This window comes from Gossypium arboreum, chromosome 9, assembly GCF_025698485.1.
Source record: "Gossypium arboreum isolate Shixiya-1 chromosome 9, ASM2569848v2, whole genome shotgun sequence".
Taxonomy (NCBI): Eukaryota; Viridiplantae; Streptophyta; class Magnoliopsida; order Malvales; family Malvaceae; genus Gossypium; species Gossypium arboreum.
The window spans coordinates 60,306,097-60,333,505 of NC_069078.1; the positions used below are offsets into that span (position 1 = coordinate 60,306,097).

Here is a 27,409-nt window from a genome sequence, read left to right on the forward strand (position 1 = left end):
TATGTATGTTGGGTTTGCCTCGGAGTATTGTCGGTCGGGGTGGGCGAGAGGAGGAGGTCCAGTGGGGAGAAGGGGGTTTTATTTATTTTATTTAATATTAATATAATTATTTTTATTTAATATTAATAATGATATAGAATTTAATTTTATTATTATATTTTTAAAATTTATTATATATTTCTTTGAAATTTTAGAATTAGGATCAAATTAATAATATTTGTAAATTTTAAGATTAATTTTTAAAATTATGACTAAATCAATATAATGTGTAAAATTAAAGTTAAATTTATTATTATATAAAAATTTTAACTGCAACTTCAGTTTACTAACCGAACTATTTAATATTAGTGCTTAAATTATAATTTTTTATTTTAAGTGCTTAAATTAAAATATTTTAATAATTATGTGACTATTTGTGTAATTTACTCTAAAATAAATTAATTGTACTAAAAAGTTAAAAAAGGAATAAAAAAAGAATTTTGAACACAGTTTAAGGAGTCAACTGATGCAGCGTCAAAGTGCGACGCGTCATTAACCGACAATACAACGGCATGTGGTTGTCTTTATTTTACCTTTTTTTATTCAATCCACTAATTTTCCCACTTTTAGACACTATAATTCAAATAATTAAAATGAATAACTATAAATTTTAATTAAAATATATTCAAATTCAAATTAAGATTCATTTGATAGGTATATATATCCTCGGCCTTCTTTTAACGGAAACATTTCTTCAGATTTAAATTAATATTTTTATGTATATGCGAAGATAATTTATATATAATTTATATGTATTAATTGAATTGATATTGTTTTGATCAATCTCAATTTACTTATAAAATTATCAAAATTTAATATTTTAAAAATGTTCATATCCGAGATCAATATCTTAAAATCTCAATTTTATTATTTTGATTAAAATCATTTTTAGTTTTTATATAATTTTTCAGTTTAAGAAATATTTTATTATTTAATTTAATTAAATTTTTAAGTACAAAATAATTATTATTGTAATTGTGAATAATATATTTGAATAAAATCAGGATTAGTTATTTAAAAGCCAACCTAAAATCTGCGTGTCCGAATAAATTTTTAAAAAGAGAGGATGAAATTAAAATTTAAGACATAAATTCAATTTTAAATGAAAAGATTTTTTTTATATTCCATTTCTAGATTTGGATTATTTATTTGAGTTGTTGGGTTTTGAGTTTTTTAAGACTGAAACTCAACAACGTACTTCAAACCATTCATTGCTCGCCACGTAACTAATAAATAGTACTTTAACTCATTAGAACCCAGTTCTACATGGTCCCGACCGCACCTAAGGATACCCCAGAGTCCGCGTGTTACCGTGTACTTGCTGTTTGAGGGAATTTAGAAAAGGTACATCCTTCGTAAATATTTTATTAGCCAAGTACAATAATGAAAGTAATATTTAAAATAAAACCTGTGAAAGGGTCGGGTAGTTTAATATTTACTTGTTATTAAATGAAATTCTGATATGAACATTTTTTTATCGATACAATAATTTAGCTTTTAACATTTTGTTAATCTGGTATTAGTTTTAATAAAATATGTAAATATTAAAGAATAAATTTATTAAAATTTTTAAAATTAAGATTAAAATTTCAGAACGTGTAGAATATTAAAGGTGATTTTGTTATTATAAATCAATTAAAAGAAGCTCACATCAAAACTTTATTTAGCAACCATGGCATTATAACAGTGGAGTAAGTAAATATTGATATTAATCTAATGTGAGTGATTAAATTAATCAAAAAATGGGTAATCAAAACATGAACAATTTAAAACTTCGTAATAATGGGGTTGTTGGTTTTGTTTTTTCTTTAATGCAATTTCTACCTCGGTATTTTATTTCGAAAAAAATATTTTGATAACTATTTAAGTAGTTTAATCTTGTCCGAATTTACAAATCTACTTGAAAATTTGAATTCATTATTTTATCTTCAATTTATCCTATTATTATCATCCAAATTCAAATTTGAATTAAGTACTATTATCTATTATCCAAAAAAAAACTAATTTCAAAATTTTCAATCAATTTTAGATATTCAAATTTTCATAAATTTAAATTTGAATCCGCTAAAATTATTTATATATATTAAATCAAAATTATAAAACATTATAAAATTAGTGGACTCAAATATTGTGTTATTCAAATAATCAACACAGATTCGTATAATGGGTATTCAAACTATCTGTTTAGATCCGCACTAGAATATAATTTTAAAATTTAAAATTAAATATTATCCAAATTCAGGAAAAAAAAAAATCCCCATCTGAAATTCGAATTTAATGGCTATATTATTAGCCTCTAGTTAACGTTGTAATAAATAATTTTGGTGAATCATACGTTTTTGAAATTCTCCAAATGTATAAGTACACGGACTTATCAATCTAACAATGTGATAAGTTATCACACATCAAGTGATAGGTCGGTGTGACGCTGCAAAAAAAGCATCGAAAAAAAGGTAAGAGAACTCACTTTCTCTTTCTTCTTTATCTTTTTCTCTCTCTATTTTTATTATTTATTTATTATTTGGCAGCTTTTTATTTTATTTTTTTTCTACTGTTGTCGTTGAACGCCAAAGCATGAAATTGAACCTCAAACCCTAGAAATCAGTCCTAGAACCGATTTTTTTCCCCTTAAACCCGCCGCTAACTTCCACCAAACGCCGCCGTTGTAGACACCGCCTTCGTCGTTTTCTTTCACCCTTTTCGATTGCATCTCCGATTGTTTGAATTTAAAAACCCTAAGTTCCTAATTTGGATTCTTAAATTTCTCGATCGGTTAAGAAGAAATGTCGTCTCTTAGCAGAGAATTAGTGTTTTTGATTCTTCAATTCCTTGAAGAGGAAAAATTCAAGGAGACCGTTCATAGGTAAGCTTGAAAAATTCGTTTTCGTTTTATTTATCTACTTTTGGTTTCTAATGTCGTTTTAATTGGGAGTTTGTTTTCGGTTTTGGTGGAATTTACAGGTTAGAGCAAGAGTCAGGGTTCTTTTTCAACATGAAATACTTCGAAGAGAAAGCTCTCGCCGGAGAATGGGATGAAGTTGAGAAATACCTCTCTGGGTTCACTAAAGTTGACGATAATAGATATTCAATGAAGATTTTTTTTGAGATCAGAAAACAGAAGTATCTAGAAGCTTTGGACCGGTATTTATTTGCTTAATTAATTTGAATGATATTGGATTTGGTTTGGTTATATATATAATAATATAATAATAATCTTGTTATTGGTTTTTGTTTTGGTTCAGCCATGATAGAGCTAAAGCTGTTGAGATTTTGGTGAAAGATTTGAAAGTTTTCTCCACATTTAATGAAGAACTTTATAAGGAAATTACGCTGCTTTTAACCATGGAGAATTTTAGGTAACCATGATTGTGAAAGATTTGATTGTTGGTTTTGGTTGTAGAATTATAATTAATTTGAGATTTATGTGTTTTGATATAATGTAGGCAAAATGAGCAGTTATCAAAGTATGGTGATACTAAATCGGCTCGCAGCATAATGCTAGTCGAGCTTAAGAAACTAATAGAAGCGAATCCCTTGTTCCGTGAAAAGCTTGTTTTCCCTACATTGAAGGCTTCACGGTTGCGAACTTTGATTAATCAAAGGTATTTTGTACTTTTTGTGACATGACATATTTTTAGTTGTAATTGTGAATGATAAATGGATGATATTGTATCTGTCTGATTGTTTTTTTTGCAGTTTGAATTGGCAACATCAGCTATGTAAGAACCCTAGGCCTAATCCTGATATCAAAACCTTATTCACTGATCACAGTTGTTCGCCTCCTAATGGGGCTCGTGCACCTACTCCAGTAACTCTTCCAGTTGCAGCAGTTGCTAAGCCTTCAACTTATGCTCCACTTGGAGCGCATGGTGGGGTATGATCCTAATATTCACTATCATTTTAATCATGGATGTTCTTGACGCATGTTAATCGTATGGACCTTAAAATTTTCTTTTGTTTATGGTATTTCAGCCTTTTCCTCCAGCAGCAGCCGCTGCTGCCAATGCTAATGCTTTAGCTGGCTGGATGGCAAATGCCAATCATTCTTCACCTGTCCAACCTGCTGTCATTGCTGCTTCTGCTTCATCACTGCCTGTTCCTCAAAATCAAGGTAAAATTAATGTTTATGCTGTGGTTGCCATGTAGGCAATCAGGTACATAATGGTAGTCCAAATAATTATGTTCAAAGGAGGGATACTTTCCTTTTTCTATATGTTCCTTCAGATAATAGAATTTTCAGTGACATATATCTGATTATATCAATCCTTTGTGATAAAAGATGAGAAGGATGAACGCGAAAGCGGATCGTAAAGTTTGTCAAAGTCTTGGATTTGACTTAGGGCTCTAGACGTTCGGAAAGAAACTTAGATTTTTGACACAACCTGAAACGAAATTAAATCCAAGTTAGATAAAATAATTAAAACAAATAATAAATCAAAGATTAAGGAAGTGAATAAAGAAGATAAATGGAAAGATAGAATGTGGCGTGTAGAAGTCTTAAGAAGCCTTGGAAACACGAAGAATCCATAACCCCCTTCAAGCGGCTCTAATTTCCTCTCCAAGATAAAAACCTTGGCAAGAAAAAGTTTGAAGATGATCCCCACAATCTAAAAAGATTGTTAAAACTCTTCTAAAAAGAAATTAAGAGAAATTCTTGAAAAGAAAAACTCAGAGAGAATTTATTAACTCAAAAGAGAAATAAAATAATAATGAATTGTCTGTTTTGTATACAATGCGAAGGCCTATATATAGGCTAGCTAAATAAATCTAAATAAAACTCCTAAGTATGCTAGAACTCTAATTTAATCTAAACAATAAGTAGTTTTAAATTAAACTTTCTTGTTAACATAAAATTCCTAAATAACTTTAAATACTTAATAATTATCAAAATTCGGAATAAAACAATAATAAAATAATAATGGCTGATAAATAAAATATTGGGCTCATATATAATAAAAATTTAGCCTAAAACCCAAACCCAATATGATTTAAACTCGAATTACAAGCCCGAAACTTGTAATTCCCGTCATAATCCTGTTCAGAAATTCTGCTTGCGCAGTCTTCACTAAAACGGTCATAACTTGAGCTCCCGAACTCAAAATCGAGTGATTCAAAATGTGTTTCGAAGTTAAGAGATAAATCTTCAAACGCCATGAAGACATCTCAACCCAGAAATGCCAGGATCCCATCCAAAAAGTCGTCGAAAGTCTGCTGATTTCCCAAGTCTGAAAATTGGCAATTTTGATGATTGAAATCTAATAAATTTCACCCCATCTCTGCATGTACACTTTGTGTTTTATGCTCTCTGTTTGTATGCTTGTTAGTGACCTTGATGAGAAAGGGGGGGGGGGTGGTAAAGAGACTATAGGACTTGGGTTGTATATACTACTTAAAAACTTGCCTTAAGTACATTTGGTTTTGTCTTAAAAACTTTATATGTTGTCAGCTGTTAAAATAATTATCCCAAGATAAAAAGTTTCCTTCATGTGACAAACCTTAAAGGAGTGCGAGGGAATTATCTTTTCATCTTGTCTGATTAATTCCTTATGTACATTACTGACCTGATTTGATTTTAAATGTACTGCAGTTTCAGTTTTGAAACATCCAAGAACACCACCGGATACACTCGGAATGACTGAGTATGGAAGCACTGATCATGAGCAACTAATGAAACGGCTACGGTCTGCACAATCTGTTGATGAGGTAAGTCTCTAAGAGCTTTTTCTTCATAGCAGTTATATATGCTCAACTATTTTGTAATATATGATAATCAACTATCAGAGTTCTTATTAATTTGTTCAGGTCACATATCCCGCTCCTTCTCAACAAGCTTCATTGTCACTTGATGATCTACCCAGATCTGTTGCTTGTACCATTCACCAGGGATCTAATGTGACAAGCATGGATTTCCATCCTACTCATCATACACTACTTACTGGTACAATCAATGACAACTTCAGAAACCATCTTACCCATGGCGATTTTATATTAATTTCACTCCTTTAGATTTGATGCTATGGGTTGTGTTTTGTTATCTTACTTTATGCACTTCCTAAAATAGTTGGCTGTAGCAATGGTGAAATTTCGTTATGGGAAGTTGGCATGCGAGAGAGGTTGGTGACAAAACCATTCAAGATATGGGATCTGTCTGCTTGCTCAGTTACATTTCAGGTTAATATCGCATCTTTGACAAAAATAATTCATATGTTATTACTGAGGATTGTAGGATAACTGATTCACTCTATCAATTTGAATCTGATCAACTTCTGAAAATTTGATCTTTCTGTGCGCTAGTGATTGGTGTCCGTAAATGCGTTTATTTCTGTAATTTTAGTTTTAAAATTCAAATATATATAGATATCATATATATATATGATATATATCATATAGATATATAGATATAATATATATATATATATGATATATATCATATATATATATCTGTATCATTATAGATATATACATATCTATATATATATATCATTATATATATATTTATCTATAATGATCTATATATATATATATGATATCTATATATCTATATATATTATATCTATCTATATATATATAATAGATATATATATCATATCTATATCATATCTATATATATAGATATATAGATATAATATATATATGATATATATATATAACATATATATCATTATATATATATAGATATGTATATATCTATAATGATCTATATATATATATACGATGATTATGTCAATCTGCTTTTTAAAATATTTCTCTTCTATATCAAAACTATACTTCAAACACAAACAATGTACTGCTGGTTCAATTAACTATGTTAATTTTTTTTTCTTCTTCACACTCTGTCTTCTTTAAAAAGTTCTTGAAGCAAGATATGGTTTATACTTTTGCTTCTGGAATGCTGGAATTTGGCAAAATGCATTTGCTGGAATTATAATTGAGATTCTTGCAGGCTAGTATCAAAGATTCATCCATGTCTGTAAGCCGTGTTGCTTGGAGCCCAGATGGAAATTTGATTGGTATGTGCTGTAAGAGTGACTAATAAGTGCTGTTTTGGGCTTCCATATTGAACCTTTCTTGTTGCAGGAGTCGCATTCACAAAACATCTTGTTCATTTGCTTGCGTATCAAGGGTCAAATGATCTACGACCACATCTAGAGGCATGTTCTAATTCATTTTATTGTACTTCATGTAAAAAGGTGTTTACTCTTAAATTTAAGCTGATAATTGCCATATCATATTTCTGTAGATTGAAGCCCATGTGGGTAGTGTAAATGACTTAGCTTTCTCTCATCCAAACAAAAAGCTCTGTGTTGTTACTTGTGGAGAAGATAAGTTAATAAAGGTGAGAAAGCGAACAAAGAGACCGTTTTTTTTTTTCTCTTTGAACTTCCATGTTTTCTCAGTTTCAGTGATGATTATAGGTGTGGGATTTGGCCGGAAGCAAGCTTTTTAATTTTGAAGGTCATGAGGCACCTGTTTATTCTGTTTGTCCTCATCAGAAAGAAAATATTCAGGTAGCTTTTTTGTTTTTTAAATCTGGAAGATGATTCATGCTTTAAGGGAAATTTTTTTTTTTCTTTTTTGTGTGTGTGGAGATTAGCTGATATTTGGATATGGATATAGAACTATTTGAATGTGCTGCTATTGGCTATTACCTGTTGGTCAAGGAGCCATTTGATGCGAGTTTAGTGTACTCTGATCTGTGATAAGAAAGTAGAGCAGCATTTTTATCAGTAATACGTAAACTACTATATCAGTCCCATCACATTATGAGTAAATGCACAACTACTAAATCTGTGCCATCATATTTTATGGAGAAAGCTGTATAATAGATGTCTAGATGATAATTTGTATAATTTATTTATTTTTTATTTTCTACTTTGCACGTAGGAATTTCTTCTCTAGATAAGATTAGAAGGCACTGGTGAATGTGCATTTTTTGTTGCATCTCTTCTAGTAGTCCAGGAAAAACATTTTGCATCTGTTGCATTTGTCACTATATTTAATCTGTTCTACATTGGATTTATCAGCTTTTATCAAGTCTGAGCTTGATAAATGCATTTGTAGGATATACATTAGTTTGTTTTTCCAATTGTGAATTGTTTTTGAATTAAGCTTCTGTCATATTGTTGCAGTTCATATTCTCAACTGCTCTAGATGGCAAAATTAAGGCTTGGTTGTATGACAATATGGGATCAAGGGTTGACTATGATGCTCCTGGACAGGGGTGTACCACAATGCTCTATAGTGCTGATGGTAGTAGGTAATTTAGATGAAAACTCAAAGTAGTCTCTTCGATTGTTAGATGCTCAGTCTTTCACTGGTGCTACAAATCTCCTTGACCATATATGGAAAGTGATAAATTAACAATCCTCTCTAATGCAGATTATTCTCTTGTGGCACAAGTAAGGATGGGGATTCATTTTTGGTTGAATGGAATGAAAGTGAAGGGAAAATAAAGAGGACATATTCTGGTTTTAGAAAGAATGCAACTGGTGTAGTACAGTTTGACACAACAAGGAATCGCTTTTTGGCTGTTGGTGATGATAACCAGATTAAATTTTGGCATATGGATAGTACAAATATGCTCACCAGCACAGAAGCTGAGGGGGGACTTCCGGTTAGCATCTCATTGTTCATTTGACCATCCTTATTTATACACCTTTTATTGAATGATGAACATGTACTGTGATTTCAATTTGGTTATCTGACTTGATATTGGGATGGTACAGAGTCTTCCCCGATTGAGATTCAACAAGGAAGGGAATTTGCTTGTTGTTACTACAGCAGACAATGGCTTCAAGGTTCTTGCAAATGCCAATGGTCTTAGAACATTAAGGGCAATGGAGGCTCGATCTTATGAAGCATCTAGAACACCACTTGAGATGAAGGTTATACATCTTCCATCACAATATTCACTTTCGTATTTTTTATTATTTTGTCACAAATTTGTATTGACAACTTGTGTTCTTGCTTGGTAATGTAACAGGTATCTAGTTCTGCTATGGGTACAAGCATCGGTCCAGTTGTTAGCAAAGTAGAACGTGTAGACAGCCCTGCAAGGCCTACTCCCAGTCTTGTATGCTGCGATGCACTAAGCTTTACTTTCTGCTGATATTTTGTGTTTTGGTTAGAAATTAGTGTCAATTGATACCCATACAAAGAAAATAAAAGATTATTAAAACAAAGTTTAGAGATTATGGACTTGCTGCTCAATGGAGTTTAATTTGCTTGTCTCTGATGCAATTTACTAGTGTTTTGAACTGGCTCTAAGTTGAATTACAAATTCTTGTAGAATGGAGTTGAACTGATGAGTAGAGGTATTGAAAAGCCAAGGAATTTGGAACATGTGTCTGAGAAAACCAAAACTTGGGAACTAACCGAGATTGTTGACGCCACACAATGTCGAACAGTTGCCATGCCGGACAACTTGGATACTGCTAGCAAGGTTATACTTCAATATATGAATATATATTGTTTTTCATTTTTCATTTTTTGTTTTTAACATTATCTTTCTGGAATATCTTGTTCAGTTAATAATTTTTTTTCATTATTAAATTGCCTTGTATTAAGGTTGCTAGACTTCTTTACACAAATTCTGGTGTTGGGGTTCTTGCTCTTGGAGCAAATGGTGTACAAAAGCTGTGGAAATGGAGTCGCAGTGAACAAAATCCTAGTGGCAAGGTGAGTTATGCTTCGGAAGCATTGATATATTATTATTCATTAAAGCACACATGCAAATTTACATATGAAGGTTTATATGCCTGTTTGTACTTATTCATATGGTAGAGAAGTTTTCGTGGCTATCTTTTCTTCTTTTAATCTTTTGTGGTTCTATAGGCTACTGCAAGCATTGTTCCACAACTTTGGCAACCCAACAGTGGTCTTCTTATGACTAATGATGTCCCTGATAATTCTGAAGATGCAGTTCCATGCATAGCACTGTCTAAGAATGACTCCTATGTAATGTCTGCATGTGGTGGAAAGGTTTCATTGTTCAATATGATGACATTCAAGGTAAATTAATGCATATTTTGAAAATTTTCTGTTGTGGCTGCAAATTTTGAGTTACCTAAGAATTAAAGAACTGATCGTAGGTTAACTGGCAGATCTCTGGTTCTTGGTTCAATCGGTTGAATTGGGCTGTTCAACCTTATTGAAAAATGAGAAAAAAAAAAATAGTTACTAAGAAAAAAAGCATAAATTTTTCAAAAGAAAAGAAATAACAGAAAAAATATATTCATGAAAAACCAAGCCCATTTTCTCTTATTAAAAGAACCCAAAAGTAAAAAAAAAATTCTGGTTTTTAACCTCCTTTCCTGATTTCTGATTCTTGGTTTTTTAGTGGTTCTTGCTGGTTTTCTGGTTCAACCTGTGTTTAAACTGCCGAACCCGGACCAAATGGTTCCCGGTTCAACATTGAATGGCTGGTCTGGTTTGATTTTTTAATTGCTGGAGTTAGCATGGAGTTCTCACCCTTGATTTCATCTACATTTATCTTTTAGTTGATACAAATTACATTGATTTGCAGGTAATGACAACTTTTATGGCACCTCCTCCAGCTTCAACTTTCTTGGCATTTCATCCTCAAGATAATAATATCATAGCTATTGGAATGGATGACTCTGCCATCCATATTTATAATGTTAGGGTGGATGAGGTAGAGTATTTATCTTTGTATCTTTCATCGATAGCAGTACCATTTAGATATTTAATACAAAAGAGGTGCTTTTTTCCCCTTTAGGTCAAAACAAAATTGAAGGGTCACCAAAAACGCATAAGTGGTTTAGCATTTTCCACCAGTTTGAACATCCTGGTTTCTTCTGGTGCTGATGCTCAGGTCTGCTTCATCATCAAACATCTCTGTTTCTGGTTTTGTAATTTTATCTTTCGTTCTTATTGATGGAAACATGGTTAATGTTGAAAAGAGATCGGATATGTTTTGTTTGGTTGCGAATACTTTTCCGGTACATTGGTTGCCTATATATGATACGAGAGTAATTGTAGAAAACTGCAGTAGAACTTGTATTGGAAATGAGATTATTGTATCTCAATATCTTTCTTAATGGTTCCCATGTTTCATTTTATGTCCTTAAAATCTATGTTATATGACTCGGGGGCGAGTGTCAAGTATGGATATGTGTTTGACATAAGTATAATAATTTTTTTCGAAGGCCTTTCCATATATATGGAAGATAGTACGTCCAGGCCATACCAATGTATGATAGGACGTGGATACTTCAAAGAAAATGAAGAGTTGGAGTAGCATAGCTAGAAACAAAAGAAATTGATTTCAGTTTCCTGTTAAGGGAATTCTTACATTCTCTTGCAGTACAGCAAATGCTTCAAGTGTTCTGCTGTTTGTATTTTCTCTTGTATTTCGTATATATACACCCACAAACACATAGACATACATGTATGTCATATCAGTTCTCATTGTAGTTTTATTGCCTATCATATTCAACTTCTTTCTTTTTGCAGCTTTTCTTTTGGAATACCGATAACTGGGAAAAGATAAAGTCAGTTACACTTCAACTGCCTGCCGGAAAGACCTCTCAGGGTGACACTCGAGTGCAATTTCACTCTGATCAAGTTCGATTGTTAGTGTGCCATGAAACGCAACTTGCGATATACGATGCTAACAAGATGGAATGCATTCGGCAGGTAAAAACCTATAACATCTTATGTAATGAATTTAAATACGTGGTGAATGCATTTTTACTGTTTTTTTTGTCGCAGTGGATGCCCCAAGAAGTACTTTCTTCATCTATATCGTGTGCAGTATATTCCTGCAATAGCCAGCTAGTTTATGCTACTTTTACCGATGGTAACATTGGAGTGTTTGACGCTGATAGTTTAAGGCTCAGATGTCGTATTGCACCATCTGCGTATATCTCTCCCACATCGTCAAACAGGTTACAGCTTATATAACCATGTCATTAACTTAGTTTATTGTTATTGTTGTTATTATTATTGGTTGTTGAATTGTGATGCATAAGGGTGTGCAAAACTCAGTTAAAGCCGAGTTAATGGAATTAACATGGTTTTTGAAACCAGATTGGTGGTCGAATTGGTTAGGTCATCGGTTCTCGATCTGACCGCCAGTCCGCTTTCAATTAAATAAAATTTTAAAACTCGTAAAAATAAAAAAAAAATTCTTAAAAACTATAAAACGCAGTTTAACCTTCGGCTCAACTGTTTTTCTATACCGGTTCATACCGGTTTGTGGGTCAACCGGTTCTCTCCCTTCAGACTGCTGTGTCGGCTGGTCTTGTTTCAACAACTATGGGAATTAACCAGTGCAGTTTGATTAGTTTGGTTTCAGTTTTTAGTTGGTTAAGGAAATCGGTTTAAATGTTATAGATGTATGAAAGAAAAACCTTGCAATAATAAAGCCGATTACATTTTTTTCGGTAATTAGGATTTTTTAAGGGATGTAAATAAAATATATGGTAGTTGTTAGGTTTACTTATTTATTTTTGGTTAACTGAACCGATTGACTTAAGTTGGATCAGTTATTTGGTTTTCTCTCAAGTTGGTTTTGTTCTCAGTTATCATTTATTGGAGGTTGGTTAAGTTGGTTTTTTTGGCTTTTTAACCGTACCGGCTGAACTGACCAAGTGCATTCTCCTAGTGATGTGTTGAAAAGTCTTGCATGAGACATACATGTGAAATCTTACGTCTGGTTTCGATGTTCTACAATGACAGCCCAACCATTCAGCCGCTTGTAGTTGCTGCACATCCTCAAGAAGCCAATCAGATAGCTGTGGGATTGAGTAACGGTGCTGTCAAAGTTATAGAACCCTCGGAAGCAGAGAGGAAATGGGGACTTCATGTACCTGTCGATAATGGCACAGAGAATGGAAGGACGGCAACATCATCAACCACTAACACTTCAGAACAGCTACAGCGATGAACGTTAACTTCGCTCCCAATACCTAACTTGTAAGTCATGGATGTAAAATTTGTAGGTGGTTGTCCATTTTGTATGTGTCTAATCATGTATTTGAACAAATAGGGAAAAATGTTGAGATGAATTGAACAAGGAAAATATAGTGTTTTGTATGTATATTGGGCACTAATCTCTTTTGATACATGTGACATTCAATTACTGTTTCATGTTATTTGGACTCTTCAATATGAATACGGGATACAGATAGATACTTGTCTGATATAGATGTGTTCAATCTTTTTCAAAGTTTTTCTTAGAAAATTTAAAGATTATAAAAGTATCGGAAAAATTACAGGAAATTTAAGGATAAAGATGAATTAAAATGATAATCTCAAGTGAACTCTAAAATTAAATGACAAATTATATCCTTCATTTTAAATTTTCTTATTATAACTTAAAATAATTGAAGCATTAATGTTTTATTGTTATTTAAAATTTTATTTTAAATTATGTCATATAAAATTTGATGTTTATTCAATGGCTTGATAATAGAAATTGATTGATATAATAATTATAATTATAATTTGAGGATGTTTAATGTGATTAACTTAAATTAAATATTTGATTTTTTTAATACTAATAGAAGATTGAAAAAATATTAAAAGAAAACTTATTTGATTTGTAAATTATTTGGATCACGAATCAAATGAAATATTAAGTTACTCAAAATTATCTCTTTGAATCATATAAGGATAATTTATAGTCAATGTCATTAAACTATTAAGAAGTTTATATTTTAGTCACTTAATTTTTAAAAGTTACAAGATGATCATTAAATTATTTGAAAGTTTGTATTTAAGTTATAAACTTATTTGTAAGTTTTTATTTAAGTCTATGGGTTAGGCGTTTTCTTTAAAATAGTTCGTTTAGTGACCTCCAAGCGACGATTTGACAACCAAAATGGTGGATCAATGCTCATCAACAAGTAAAATTTTCAACTTTAGATCCAATTCAATTTGTTGGTCAGTGTTGAAGATGGAAAGAAAAAAGTTGTTTGGATTTTGATTTATAGATCTGTGATGTTCAACGTTGTTTCATGAAAGTAAAAATTGAATTGTAAAAAAGGGAAAAAAAGAGCTTTCAATTTGTGCAAATAGAGAAGGCCATACAATTACAATTTTAACTGCCCAATAACTTAAATGAAAATTTTCGTATAGTTCAATAACTATTTTGTAATTTTTTAAAGTTGAATGATCAAAACGTAAACTTATTAATAAATTAGTGACCTTTAAGTATAATTTACCCGTTATTTAAACACTATGATACTCAATTTTTTATTTTTTATTTATTTCTTACTTTTTGGATTTTCAGTTGTGTATCTCTTTCAAAGTGATAGAAGCCAGGCTAGCATCTTTCACAACATGGGTCCCTTCTCTTCCCTGTCTTCCAACATCCTCCTCTCACTTCATGCTCAGTGTATTCATATCAGCATATTTTATCATATTATAATTAGTTCTAAAGTATTTTATTTTATCTAATCTTTTAGAAAATATTTATTTTTATACATTAATAATTCATACTATTATAAAATATTTTTAATTAAAATGCCTCATTATATTAATGTTATATAATCGTATCTTATATAATATTATCGATTCTATAACGACTATAAAAAATTGCAATTTGAGATCATAAATAATAAATATTAATATTTTAATTTATAAAAATATATTTTAAAAAAATTAAACATAAGTAAATTAAGTAAAAATTATGTCGCAGAGTGAAGGGGCCGGAGCGGCCAGCTCCTCTAGGGAAATTTTATAAAATTTTAAATTAATTGTATTTTGGTGATAAAAAATAATTTAATTTTTTAAAATTATAAAGATATAAATTATTAAAATAATAAAATTATATTTTTACTTTCATAAAAATATATAATTTAATTTCGACCTTTTAAAAAATTTTAACTTCACTTTAATATAATTTATTTACAACGCTATAGTAAGATTTGAATTTGAATTAGTTAAAATTTTGTTATTTAATTTTGGTTTTAGTTCAACTCAATAATAACCTACCTATTTTAGTATTAAAAATAAAATAAAATAAAAATATTTTGATATTTTATAATTAAATTTAATTATAAATTTAAAAGAATAAATAATTTAAATCGAATTATTGACATTAAACAGAATCAAGTGACACCTGGAAAGAAAATCTAATAAAATCACATTAACTTTATCATATCCCACTAATCGATCCTTAACAGTGTAATAAAAACACACAAAAACAACACTTTTTCTTTTAGTTTTATTTTTAGATCTCTTAATTACTGTAGCATTAAGGAAGTGGAAGGCAGAGAGGGGGCCGTTTCAGACAAATTTGTTGGCGAGAGACGTTGTTAATCATTTTTTACTTCAAAAAACAGGCCCTAATTAATTACTGATTATTACATTTTATTTTAGTTTTTCCTAATTTATTTGAATTCCACGCAAAAGAAACAAAATATTCAAAATTCAGTTTGCTTACGGATAAATCAAATAAATTAATGTTTTGATAGGGATAATTGATAGGGATAAGTTTTCAGGCCATCCTTTTGATTAAGTACTTTTCTTGTATTTTTTTTTGTGTTTTTTTCTCAAAAGTTTTGATTAGAACGGTTTACCACTGTAACGGAGATTTCAATTTTTTATTATTAGTGTTTACAAATTTTAATTTTAACTCGATATAATTAAATTTAAAATTTAACATAAAAATAATTGTTTTCATAAGGGAAGGAATTAGATTGAAAATTTTTAAAATTTGTTGTATTATGCGTAAATTATAAATTTAGTTGAATTTTAAAATTTTATCACATCTGGAATTATATTTCAATTTGTTATTTTCATACTATATTTACCCACACTATTTTAATTAGTAAGTTAATGGTTTTAGAACTGTATTTTAAAATTCGAAAAAAAGCTATCGAATTAGAGAAGTTAGATTATAGCAGAATTTAATTACTATTATTTGACTTACGAGTGGAGTGAAGTTTCAGAATTTGAGAAAATATATTGATTAAAATTGACTAAATCAAAATATAATGACTAAATTTATAAGTTACACATAATATAGGGACTAATAGCCCAATTTAATTAATAATATATGTTAAAAAGAAAAGAATGTAATAAGATTTGTGTGTTTTATGTATAATTAATGCTCATCATTAGCATACTTACATAAAAGCCGGCTTCCTATTTTTTAGTTTACGTTTAAACATACTTCAGGTTATCTTCTTCGTCACTTCATCTCTTCGGTCAACTGTTGCTGCGGAAGATGGCAGTAAGTATGTTTCTATATTATTTAAATTCTACCTGTGATTTTCTAGCTTGTATATATACACACATCTGTTCTGGATTTGTAAAAGGTAACATAAATTAACTGGATTTACTCATCATCAGTGGTGGAAATTATACAAACACACGTATATATCTATATTCTGGATTTGTACAAGTGTTTTTGATGATAAAAACTTGCAATTTTTCTGGGTTTTTTTTTCTCTTTTTGTTAACTGGATTTGCTTATCATCAATGGTGGCAATTATATATTCTGGATTTCCTTCCTTTTATAGTTTTTGGGGAGGGGGTTGTGGGGTGCAGATTTCTGGTTTTCATTGGATTCTAAAACTTTCAGCTTTTCAATCTTTAGCTGTTATAAGATAGGATCATTGTTTGAGATTGAAATTTAAGATAATTTATTACCGAAATTTATTGCATGCTTTCTCAATCTCTGCTACTTATTCATTAGATTTGTATAAGACACTTATGCTTGTAATCTAATTGGTTTTTAGTTCGGCTTGGTTAACTCAAGCCATTCCAACTTCCAAATTTCAATTCGAGTACGTCAAGCATGGAACCAAGCTCATGTTTTATTAAGTAGATGAGCGTAAATGAGTGAGCCCAAGTAGTTCAATTTTCATTTCAAATTCAACTCAATTAAACTTGAATCGAGTTTCAAACATTGAATTTTGAATCAAGGCCAAGCTTCTTGTAAAGTTAGTAGCATGATCCCAAAGAGCTAAACTCTAGATTCAACAAATACGAGTTTTATTCTTTTTGTTCTTGTCTTGTACTCTTGATGTGAATCTATGTTACTCGAGCTCGGGTGTAAGTTTCAGCTATGGATATGTCTCAGACATGAGCATGTTTAATCATTTCTGTCTTTCCATGTATGTTGAGGGTTCTTTGCGGGGTGATGTCCTAATCCTTATGTTTGAATATGTGCTGAACACGGATTTTCAGGTCTCGGATATGAAAGTTACTATTTTTTTTTCGCTTGTTCAAACAGGTGGCTTTGCTTTTGCTATGGGCATTGTGCAATGCAATTAGAGTGAATGGAGAAGAAAGCAATGGACGATGTGATCATAAGCTTAAGTTTAACCCCAGACCTCATAGTGTTTCAATTCAAGAATTCGGTGCTATCGGAGATGGCAAAACTTTGAACACCATTGCCTTTCGAAATGCCATTTTCTATCTCAAATCCTTTGCCGACAAAGGCGGTGCCCAACTTTATGTGCCCCCTGGACGATGGCTTACCGGAAGTTTCAATCTTACGAGCCATCTTACCCTCTTCTTGGAAAAAGATGCCATCATTCTCGGATCTCAGGTATTTTTTTGCTCTTTTGTTCAATCGAAACAGTGCAGGTTACTATGAGCCACTCTTAATTTTGTTTTGCTTGTTAAGGATCCATCTCATTGGGGTATTGTTGAACCATTACCCTCGTATGGTCGAGGAATCGAGCTTCCCGGTAGAAGATATCGAAGTTTGGTGAATGGTTACATGTTGCGCGATGTCGTCATAACTGGTAAGGTTGATTACCACTTAACTTCCTTTATCTACTATTTGTTATGATCTTGGTTGAGTCTTGGACAAACTTGGACTTGAATGTTGCACTAGGTGATAATGGAACTATAGACGGACAGGGCTCGGTTTGGTGGGAATGGTTCATATCGCATTCTTTAAACTACACGCGCCCTCATCTTGTGGAGTTTGTCTCATCTGAATATGTGCTTGTTTCTAATATTAGTCTTTTGAATGCCCCTGCATATAACATTCATCCAGTCTATTGCAGGTTTGTTTTTGTTTTTCTCAAGTTTTCCATCACTTTGCTTATTGTTTGAACATTTGTGTTTGATATGCAAAAAATGGAGAAAGTTAAATTTATATAAAAATTTGTGTTTAATATGCAAATAAATGGAGAAAGTTAAATTTATATCTACTTCCATTTCATGCAGCAATGTACACATTCATAATATATCGGTCTATGCTCCACCAGAATCTCCATATACTGTCGGCATAGTCCCAGGTTTCTGATGCTAATATCTCAATCTTTTCATATTGAGAATCTAATTTGTTTTCAGATATTGCTTGTTGTGAATATCTATATTTATTCTTCTAATTTTATTTAAAATTTACTTTACTTATAAGATAGAACACTAGTTTTTGCTTGTATCGATATGTTTCTAGAAAAGATTGAAAGCTTTTATAGATGAAATTGCATGCCTAATTGTTACTAGTTGCTTGGTGGTGTTTAAAGCGATTCTGCAGGAAAATTTTCTAAATCATTCTTTTAACATTCCGGTTTCAGATTCTTCAGATAACATTTGCATCGAGGACTGCAACATTAGCATGGGCCATGATGCAATTGCCTTCAAGAGTGGATGGGATGAGTATGGCATTGCATATGGTAGACCGACCACTATCGCCCATGTTCGAAGGGTCGATCTTCGATCATCCACAGGCTCATCTCTTGCCTTTGGTAGTGAAATGTCTGGTGGCATTTCCGATATTCTAGTCGAGGAAGTCCACCTCTACAACTCATTAACTGGTATCGAGTTTAGAACAACAACAGGTAGGGGTGGTTACATCAAAGAAATCATGATATCAGATGTTGACTTGCTAAATGTTAATACATCTTTTGCTGCTATTGGTGACTATGGATCCCATCCAGATGACAAATTCGACCCAGATGCTTTCCCAGTATTAGAGAAAATCACCCTACAGAACATCATTGGCACAAATATCACCATTGCGGGTAATTTCAAAGGAATTGAAGAATCTCCCTTTACTTTTATATGTCTATCAAATATCTCCTTATCAATCAATTCTACTTCTTTGTCGCCTTGGCAATGTTCATATGTTTCCGGGTTTTCTGAGTCCGTATTCCCAGAACCATGCCCGGAACTTATGAATTCGAGTACTTCATCATGCGGAATCCTAATGCTCGAGCTGCAATTCTATAATATAATTCTTTGAAAAAAAAAAGAATCTGGGATATTTCGACCTATTCAGATTTTTTTTTTGCAATAATCTCTTTTTGGCGAGTTGGAAATTGCATATTGTTTTGTATAGCTTCATTTCTTCCTTCTTGAAATTTTTTTGTAGTGATGGAGTTAAAACATACAAAAAAAGAAAAAAAGAAAAAGAAAAGTATTGGGTATATTTTAGTGTTAATGTTTATTGCTTTTTAGTTATGTTTTATAGATTTTGTTTGTTTGTAATCTCTTTGTAAAATATTATATAATTTTGGGTTGAATTAATGAATAAAAATGATAGATAGAGATTCAAAATGTTAATTGGATTGAATTTGGTGATGAGTTGCTTCGTGTAAACAAAATATTTATGTTTAAAGTTTTATTTTTATAAATATTCAAATTATATAAAGTTGTAATTTAAATTATTATTTGAAAAATATAATATTTTTCTTGAAAATTTAAAAAGTAATTGTGATCAACACAAAATTAATAACTAACATTTATTTTATATATAAATCTCTAATCCAAACTAGCTTTATGGTTGGGAGCGTGTATGTATATGTATATATATATAAAGAATCTGCACATGTTAACCTCTTTATTTGACATGTACTGAATTTCTTTGCTTAATAAGTGGCGAGCTTAACTTAATTTATTTTTAATTTTAATTTTTCCTTTTAATTATGTATAGAAATTTGTCTATATTTCTATCCGACTTGTTTTTGGGCATGTACTTGGCTTTCTCAAATTTAAGATGCTTCGTTTTTTTAAACAACACCTCAAAAAACGACACCCAAAATTTGACCGAGTGTACTGAGTTTGCTTTTTATTTTTATTTTTTTTTATCTTTAGGAATGTTATGTGGTCTATATTATCTATACTTATGTTTAAATAGTTTATATTTATTTGTTAGAATTAAGTGACTCGAATCCTTATTTAATTAAAATAAAGTGGTAAAATAAAATAAAAGAAGAATCCATATAGAATTACACTTCTTTTATTTTATTTTAGAATAAGACTTTTTAAACCTTATTAAATTCTATCTATTTGATATTGATTAGAATAATGTGTTTCAGTCTTACTAGAATCTGGCTTTACAAGCCTATAAATAGACATAGTCTATTCCTCTTGTATAGAATTTGAATTCGACATAGTAAATTTTCTTCTCCTTTGCTCGTGGTTTTTTCCCCGAAAGGGTTTCCACATAAAAATCTGTGTGTTTTTTTATTTTTATTTTATTTTATTTTTTCACAAATTGGTATCAGAGCTCCGGGTTGTTCATCTCGATCACGGTAATGGCGTCTTTGAAATATGAAATTTTGCTGTTGGATCACAACACTAGATTTACGTTGTGGCAAATTAAGATGCAAGCAGTTCTTGCACAGATGGATCTGGAGGATGCCCTGCTAGGGATAGATAAAATGCCTTCGACATTAACAGATGAAGAGAAGAAGCGTAAGGATCGAAAGACGTTAACACAATTACATCTGCATTTGTCCAAAGAAATTTTGCAGGATGTGATGAAAGAGAAGACCGCCGCTGCATTATGGAAGAGGCTAGAACAATTATGTATGTCGAAAACTCTAAAAAGCAAGTTGCACATGAAGCAATGTCTTAATGCTCATCGTTTGGAGGAAGGTGCGTCTGTACATGAACACTTAACAGTGTTTAAAGAAATTATCTCAAACTTGGAGGCCATGGAGGTTCAGTATGATAAGGAAGATCTAGGGTTGATTCTACTTTGTTCGTTGCCCTTGTCTTATTCAACCTTTAGAGATATGATTTTATATAGCCGCGAGTCTCTCACAGTTGATGATGTTTATGATTTTTTGACCTCGTATGATAAGATGAAGCATCTTGTGGCTAAACCCGACTCTCAGGGAGAGGGTCTCATTGTTCATGGTAGACAAGATCGGAATGCTGATGATGATCATGGAAGGACACATGAACTGAATCCTCGCGGTAAATCTAAGGGTAGATCAAAGTCTTCAAATAAAGGTAAACTTTGTAACTTTTGCAAGAAGAAAGGGCACATTAAATCTGAGTGCTATAAGCTACAAAATAAGATTAAAAGGAAGGCTGCGAATCAAAAGGGAAAACAACCAGAAAATTCCGGTGAAGCTGATGTTGTAGAAGACTACAGCGATGGTGAACTTCTAGTTGTTTCTGTCAATAATTCTAAAGTAAGCGAGGAGTGGATACTTGATTCAGGCTGTACCTTCCACATGAGTCCCAATCAGGATTGGTTTACAACTTACGAAACAATGTCTAAAGGTGTTGTTTTGATGGGAAATAATGCTTCGTGTAAAATCGCAGGTGTTGGAACAATTAAAGTTAAGATGTTTGATGGAGTTGTCAGAACACTTAATGACGTACGACATGTTCCAGAATTGAAAAGAAATTTAATTTCGTTAAGTACTCTTGATTCAAAAGGGTACAGATACACAGCTGAAAGTGGGGTTTTAAAGATTTCCAAAGGGTCCCTTGTTGTGATGAAAGGGCAGAGAAAAATTGCTAAGTTATATATTTTGCAGGGTTTTACTGTTACTGGTGATGCAGCTTTCGCTTCCTCTTCCTTGTCAGATGATAATATTATTAAACTTTGACATATGCGCCTAGGGCATATGAGTGAGAATGGCATGACAGAATTGAGCAAAAGAGGACTTCTTGATGGACAAGGAATTTGCAAACTGAATTTTTGTGAGCACTGTGTTTTTGGGAAGCAAACGAGAGTTCGATTCACTAGAGGAATCCATAACACGAAGGGAACATTGGAGTATATTCATTCTGATCTGTGGGGGCCATCCAGAGTGCCTTCGAGAGGTGGAGCTAATTATATGCTAACCTTTATTGATGATTTTTCCAGAAAAGTTTAGGTGTTCTTCCTAAAGCAAAAAAGCGATGTGTTTTCCGCATTTAAGTCTTGGAAAATTATGATTGAAAAATAGACGGGAAAACAGATAAAATATCTCCGCACAGGCAATGGCTTAGAGTTTTGTTCTGATGAGTTTAATAGATTGTGCAAGTCAGAAAGGATCATGAGACACTTGACAGTTCGTCATACTCCACAGCAAAACGGCATTGCAGAACGAATAAACAGAACGATCATGGAGAAGGTTCGATGTATGTTGTCAAATGCCAACTTACCGAAGTCATTTTGGGCAAAAACAGCCTTTACTGCATGTTTTTTGATCAACCGATCTCCATTCGTTGCCATTGAGAAAAAGACTCCACAAGAGGTATGGTCTGGTAATCCTGCTAATTATTTTGATTTAAAGATCTTTGGGTGTCCTGCGTATGCTCATGTTGATAATGGAAAATTGGAACCGAGATCTATTAAATGCATTTTTCTTGGCTATAAAGCTAGTGTAAAAGGGTATAAGTTATGGTGTTCTGAAAATAGAAAAGTTGTGATTAGTAGAGATGTTGTTTTTGATGAAACTACTATGCTACCTAACTTATCTCTTAAAGACTCTTCCAATAAAGAAAATCAAAAGCAGGTGGAGCATCAGATTAATATAGAGTCAACTCCTCAAGCCAGAACAAAAATAGAGAATAGAGAATAGAGTTGCTTCTTCACCACAATACTCTATCGCTAAAAACAAAACTAGAAGAGAAATTAAACCTCCAAAAAAGTATGCCGAGGCTGATCTAGTTGTTTATGCTTTAAATGTGGCTGAAGATATAGATGCGAATCAAGAGCCATCTAATTATTCTGAGGCGGTTAGTTGTGAAGACTCAGAAAAGTGGATGTTTGCTATGCAAGAAGAGACGAAATCACTCCACAAAAACAGAACATGGGACCTTGTGAAACTTCCTAAAGGTAAAAAGGCTATTCGTTGTAAATGGGTGTTTAAAAAGAAAGAAGGGACCCCAGGAGTTGAAGAACCCAGATATAAAACAAGGCTTGTTGCAAAGGGTTACAGTCAAATTCCAGGAGTGGACTTCACAGATGTGTTCTCCCCAGTTGTTAAGTATAGTTCGATTCGAGCTTTGCTTGGTACTGTGGCCATGCATGATTTGGAGCTTGAGCAGTTAGATGTAAAAAATGCATTTCTGCATGAAGAACTTGAGGAGGATATTTACATGCAACAACCAGAGGGTTTTATAGTCTCAGAAAAAGAGGACTATGTTTGCTTGTTGAAAAAGTCCCTTTACTGTTTGAAACAGTCACCATGACAGTGGTACAAGAGGTTTGATTCCTTTATGACTTCTCATGATTTCAAAAGAAGTAGTTTTAACAGTTGTGTTTACTTTAAGAAAAATAGTGATGGTTCTTTTGTATCTACTTCTTTATGTTGATGACATATTGATAGCAGCAAAAGATAAAAGGAGAGATAAGAAAGGTCAAAACACAACTAAGTAAAGAATTTGAGAAGAAAGATTTAGGACCAGCAAAGAAGATACTTGGAATGGAGATTCTCAAGATAGAAAAACAAGTAAATTGTACCTAAGTCAGAAGGGGTATATTGAGAAAGTTCTTTGTAGGTTCAATATGCAGAGTGCTAAGCCTGTTAGTACTCCTTTAGCAGCCCATTTCAGACTTTCATCGGTTTTGTCTCCACAATCAGATGATGAGATTGAGTACATGTCATATGTTCCATACTCTAGTGTAGTGGGATCTCTCATGTATGCTATGGTTTGTTCACGTCCAGATTTATCATATGCAGTAAGTGCAGTTAGCAGATACATGGCGAATCCCAGTAAAGAATACTGGAAAGCATTTCAGTGGATTCTAAGATACTTACGAGGTACTACTGATGTTTGCTTACAGTTTGGAAGAACAAGAGATGGAGTCATTGGGTATGTTGATGCTGATTTTGCTGGAGACCTTGATAAAAGAAGATCTCTCACAAGTTATGTCTTTACAATCGGAGGTTGTGCAATTAGTTGGAAAGTCACTTTGCAAACTATAGTCGCTTTGTCTACCACTGAAGCTGAGTATATGGCGATTACTGAGGCTTGTAAAGAAATTATTTGGTTGAAGGGACTCTTTATTGAACTCAATGAAAACCTTCAAATCAGCACAGTTAGACAATCGGAGTGCCATCTTTCTTACAAAAGATCAAATGTTTCATGAAAGTACAAAGCACATTGATGTTCGGTATCATTTTGTTCGTGATATTATTGCTAGTGGTGATATTGTTGTGAGCAAAATTAGTACTCATGAAAATCCTGCAGATATGATGACTAAGTCACTTCCTATAACCAAGTTTGAGCATTGCTTAGACTTGGTTGGTGTTCATTGTTGAAGTTAAACCCTTAAGGGGTTTTGTGGAAGAGGTGGAGAACTTGTTCGTTAAGAGTTCGCAATGAAGAACTTGTTCATTGATAATTCATTCAAGGTGGAGATTGTTAGAATTAAGTGACTCGAATCCTTATTTAAGTAAAATACAATGGTAAAATAAAATAAAAGAAGAATCCATATAGAATTACACTTCTTTTATTTTATTTTAGAATAAGGTTTTTTAAACCTTATTAAATTCTATCTATTTGATATTGATTAGAATAAGGTGTTTTAGTCTTACTAGAATCTGACTTTACAAGCCAATAAATAGACATAGTCTATTCCTCTTGTATAGAATTTGAATTTGACATAGTGAATTTTCTTTTTCTCTCCCCGTGGTTTTTTTTCCGAAAGTGTTTCCACGTAAAAATCTGTGTGTTTTTATTTTTATTTTATTTTATTTTTTTCACATTATTCTATGTTTTTTTGAGTTAATGTTATGAATTAATTTCATATCAACTCGTTAGAATATTATTAATAATATATATTCTTTAATAATAAAGATTAGTCTCTTTAATTTTCTCAGTGTAAGTTATGGGGGTGTTTAGTCTTGCTTTGTGTAAGTTTTGTCCATAAGTTTGCCTTTTGTTGTTCTTTTGGGTTCCTAATTACCATTACTGTTTTAGTTATTTTTGGTTTCTAGTGGTTTTGGCTACTTTTTGTCTTTTTTTTTGTTTTTTCAATTCTCTCTTTTTCATTTCTCTATCTTCTTGGTGCTAATGTCGGAGGAGTTGGTTCAGGGTTGGTAGAATTTCAAGTTGACATAGGATGAGTTTGCAGACCTTGATGTCGTTGATATTCTCGACGCTACTGTGGCATCTGCTTCTGATTATTGGGTTGTGTGTAAGCTTCAATGCTTTCGTCCTCCAAATTGGGATGCGCTCATTTCTGTGTTCCATTCGGTTTGAAAGTTATCTGAGTCTACACAGTTTTAGGTGTTGGACGAGAATATCATGCTCATTAAATTTGGTTTGCTGCGAGATAGAAATTGTGTCCTGGCTAGAGCTCTTTGGTCTTTTAAAAAACATATTTTGCTGTTTCAAGAGTATGATGGTAATTTACGTTCCTTGGATTATCTATTTATTGAGGTGGGTTTCTAAGTTCAGTTTTATGGTCTGCCTTTGAACTTGATGGTTGCTAGTACTGCTGAATGTACAAGTGCTCGCATTGGCCAATTTTGTCAGTTTGATTCTAGTTTAGTGAAGTGGAGTTAGGGGTGACTTATGCACTTTCGTTTGACTCTTTTAGTCTCTAAGCTTTTGACTTGATCCATATCCTTTCGTGGTGCCAATGGAAGACCATTACAAGGTCTTCTTAAGTACGAACAATTATTTATTTTCTCTATGTTTGTGGGCTCTTAGGACATACTAAGTTTATGAGAACATACTAACATTTTCATGAAACTTAAATCGACTCATTTAGCATATTATTTACATGTTTATGCATCCATCTCACATCGTATTATCATAATAAATAATATCACATTTAAATGATAATTTGACACTTGAGCCTATAAAACATAAAATTGGGCTCTATCACCACACATTGGATACACAGATCTCCAACACACCAATTGACTCATAGAGTCGAACATATCCTAAAAAGTGAAGTGTAAAGCTAACACTCTCCAACACAACAAACATGTCCCGTTGAATAGAGCTTACCTCACATTCCCGTATCTCTCCAACCTGTCTTAGGGCCTCAATAACCTAAAACCCAATACATTAGGTAAGTAATCACAATCCTATTGCATGCCAACTATATTCAACGGCTTCAAGAGATCACAAGGCCAAAATATCCACAATTCCACATTTTTAATTATTGATTTAATGCACATCATCTCTGTTCATATTCATCAATTTACATCACAACTTGTACACAATGCATGCTTATCGGATTCACATTTAATTGCATTTTAAGTCCACAATAATGTTAATTGAGCCATCACATATCCGACCACATATGTGTATTAAAATCAGTACATCATATATCATATACAAGTATTCTCACATAATACTTGTCATAATAATATCACATTTCACAATTCAACATATATATACTTACTGAAATTTTTCTCGCTTTCACTACATATTTACATTATTAGCATATCATTATAATTGTCATTTGGCATGTATATCATGCCCACAACACAACATAATTCATAATAGTTATCACACATGTTCAAAAGACTTTCAATTTTGAAATAAGGACTGATTTGTAAAAAGGTCTAAATTATGAGTTTTTAAAAAGAATTAAATCAAATTTTAATTTTCACCCTTCATCTTTATAAAAGCCACGCTAGTCTCTTCTCCATATTTTTGTTTTTCTATCCATTACATTCCAAAGCTCCTTTCATTCAATTTTGTTTCCCAAATTTAATTCCTCAGATTTCTATCATTCCCCAATCCATAAACCTCCATAGTATTTCAAGAAAAACATCCAAGAACACCATATATTTCTCCATTGTTGAATTTTTGGGTTTTTCGAGTTTTCGGTCAAACGTTTGATTTTTCATCAACTAAGGTAATGATTCAATTCCTTATTAGCTTTTAATGTCATTTGATCCTTTAAATTGAGTTTTTACCCGTTAAATCGCATGTTTTAAATAAAAGCCAAAAATTGGGTCGTTAATGATGGATTTCAAGATTTTGGGTAAAATTTTCAATTAGTTTTGACATTATTAGAAGGTTTCTAAACTTACTTTAAAGTTTCGTTGAAGATTTCCAACGTTTTAGTGAATTTTCATGAAAATTACCATAAACATGTCAAAAATTTTGGTACCATGAATTGGATAGTTTTGAGTAGTTTAAAGGTTGAGAATCAGTTGTAGGTGGATAATTAGATGAACGGAATTAGTTTTAGGTAAAAATATTAAGTATAGACAGAGATAATTGAAATTCAAATTTG

The 27,409-nt window shown here is 32.0% G+C and overlaps 2 protein-coding genes across 3 annotated transcripts; both read left to right on the top strand.

The window, feature by feature from the left end:
• The first annotated feature begins 2,466 nt into the window (after positions 1–2,466).
• On the top strand, positions 2,467–13,205 carry LOC108456972 (topless-related protein 2). The gene is made up of 25 exons (XM_017755744.2): positions 2,467–2,902; positions 3,001–3,180; positions 3,282–3,395; positions 3,483–3,641; positions 3,736–3,913; positions 4,012–4,150; positions 5,627–5,742; positions 5,842–5,977; positions 6,101–6,210; positions 6,983–7,049; positions 7,117–7,190; positions 7,280–7,375; positions 7,455–7,547; positions 8,169–8,296; positions 8,419–8,653; positions 8,766–8,924; positions 9,023–9,112; positions 9,329–9,481; positions 9,607–9,717; positions 9,874–10,050; positions 10,565–10,693; positions 10,778–10,873; positions 11,515–11,697; positions 11,773–11,948; positions 12,742–13,205. The coding sequence occupies exons 1-25, from the start codon at positions 2,823–2,825 to the stop codon at positions 12,947–12,949; spliced, it is 3,387 nt and encodes a 1,128-aa protein (XP_017611233.2). The 5' UTR covers positions 2,467–2,822; the 3' UTR covers positions 12,950–13,205.
• A 2,891-nt stretch (positions 13,206–16,096) lies between these two features.
• LOC108455815 (probable polygalacturonase) lies at positions 16,097–19,536 on the top strand. 2 transcript variants are annotated; one of them, XM_017754365.2, is made up of 7 exons: positions 16,097–16,243; positions 17,249–17,566; positions 17,645–17,765; positions 17,858–18,032; positions 18,196–18,266; positions 18,549–18,812; positions 18,912–19,536. In XM_017754365.2, the coding sequence occupies exons 1-7, from the start codon at positions 16,238–16,240 to the stop codon at positions 19,214–19,216; spliced, it is 1,260 nt and encodes a 419-aa protein (XP_017609854.1). In that variant the 5' UTR covers positions 16,097–16,237; the 3' UTR covers positions 19,217–19,536. The 2 variants fall into 2 exon arrangements, with proteins under 2 accessions (XP_017609854.1, XP_017609853.1); XM_017754364.2 differs by having other exon boundaries at positions 18,549–19,536.
• Positions 19,537–27,409: the final 7,873 nt, after the last annotated feature.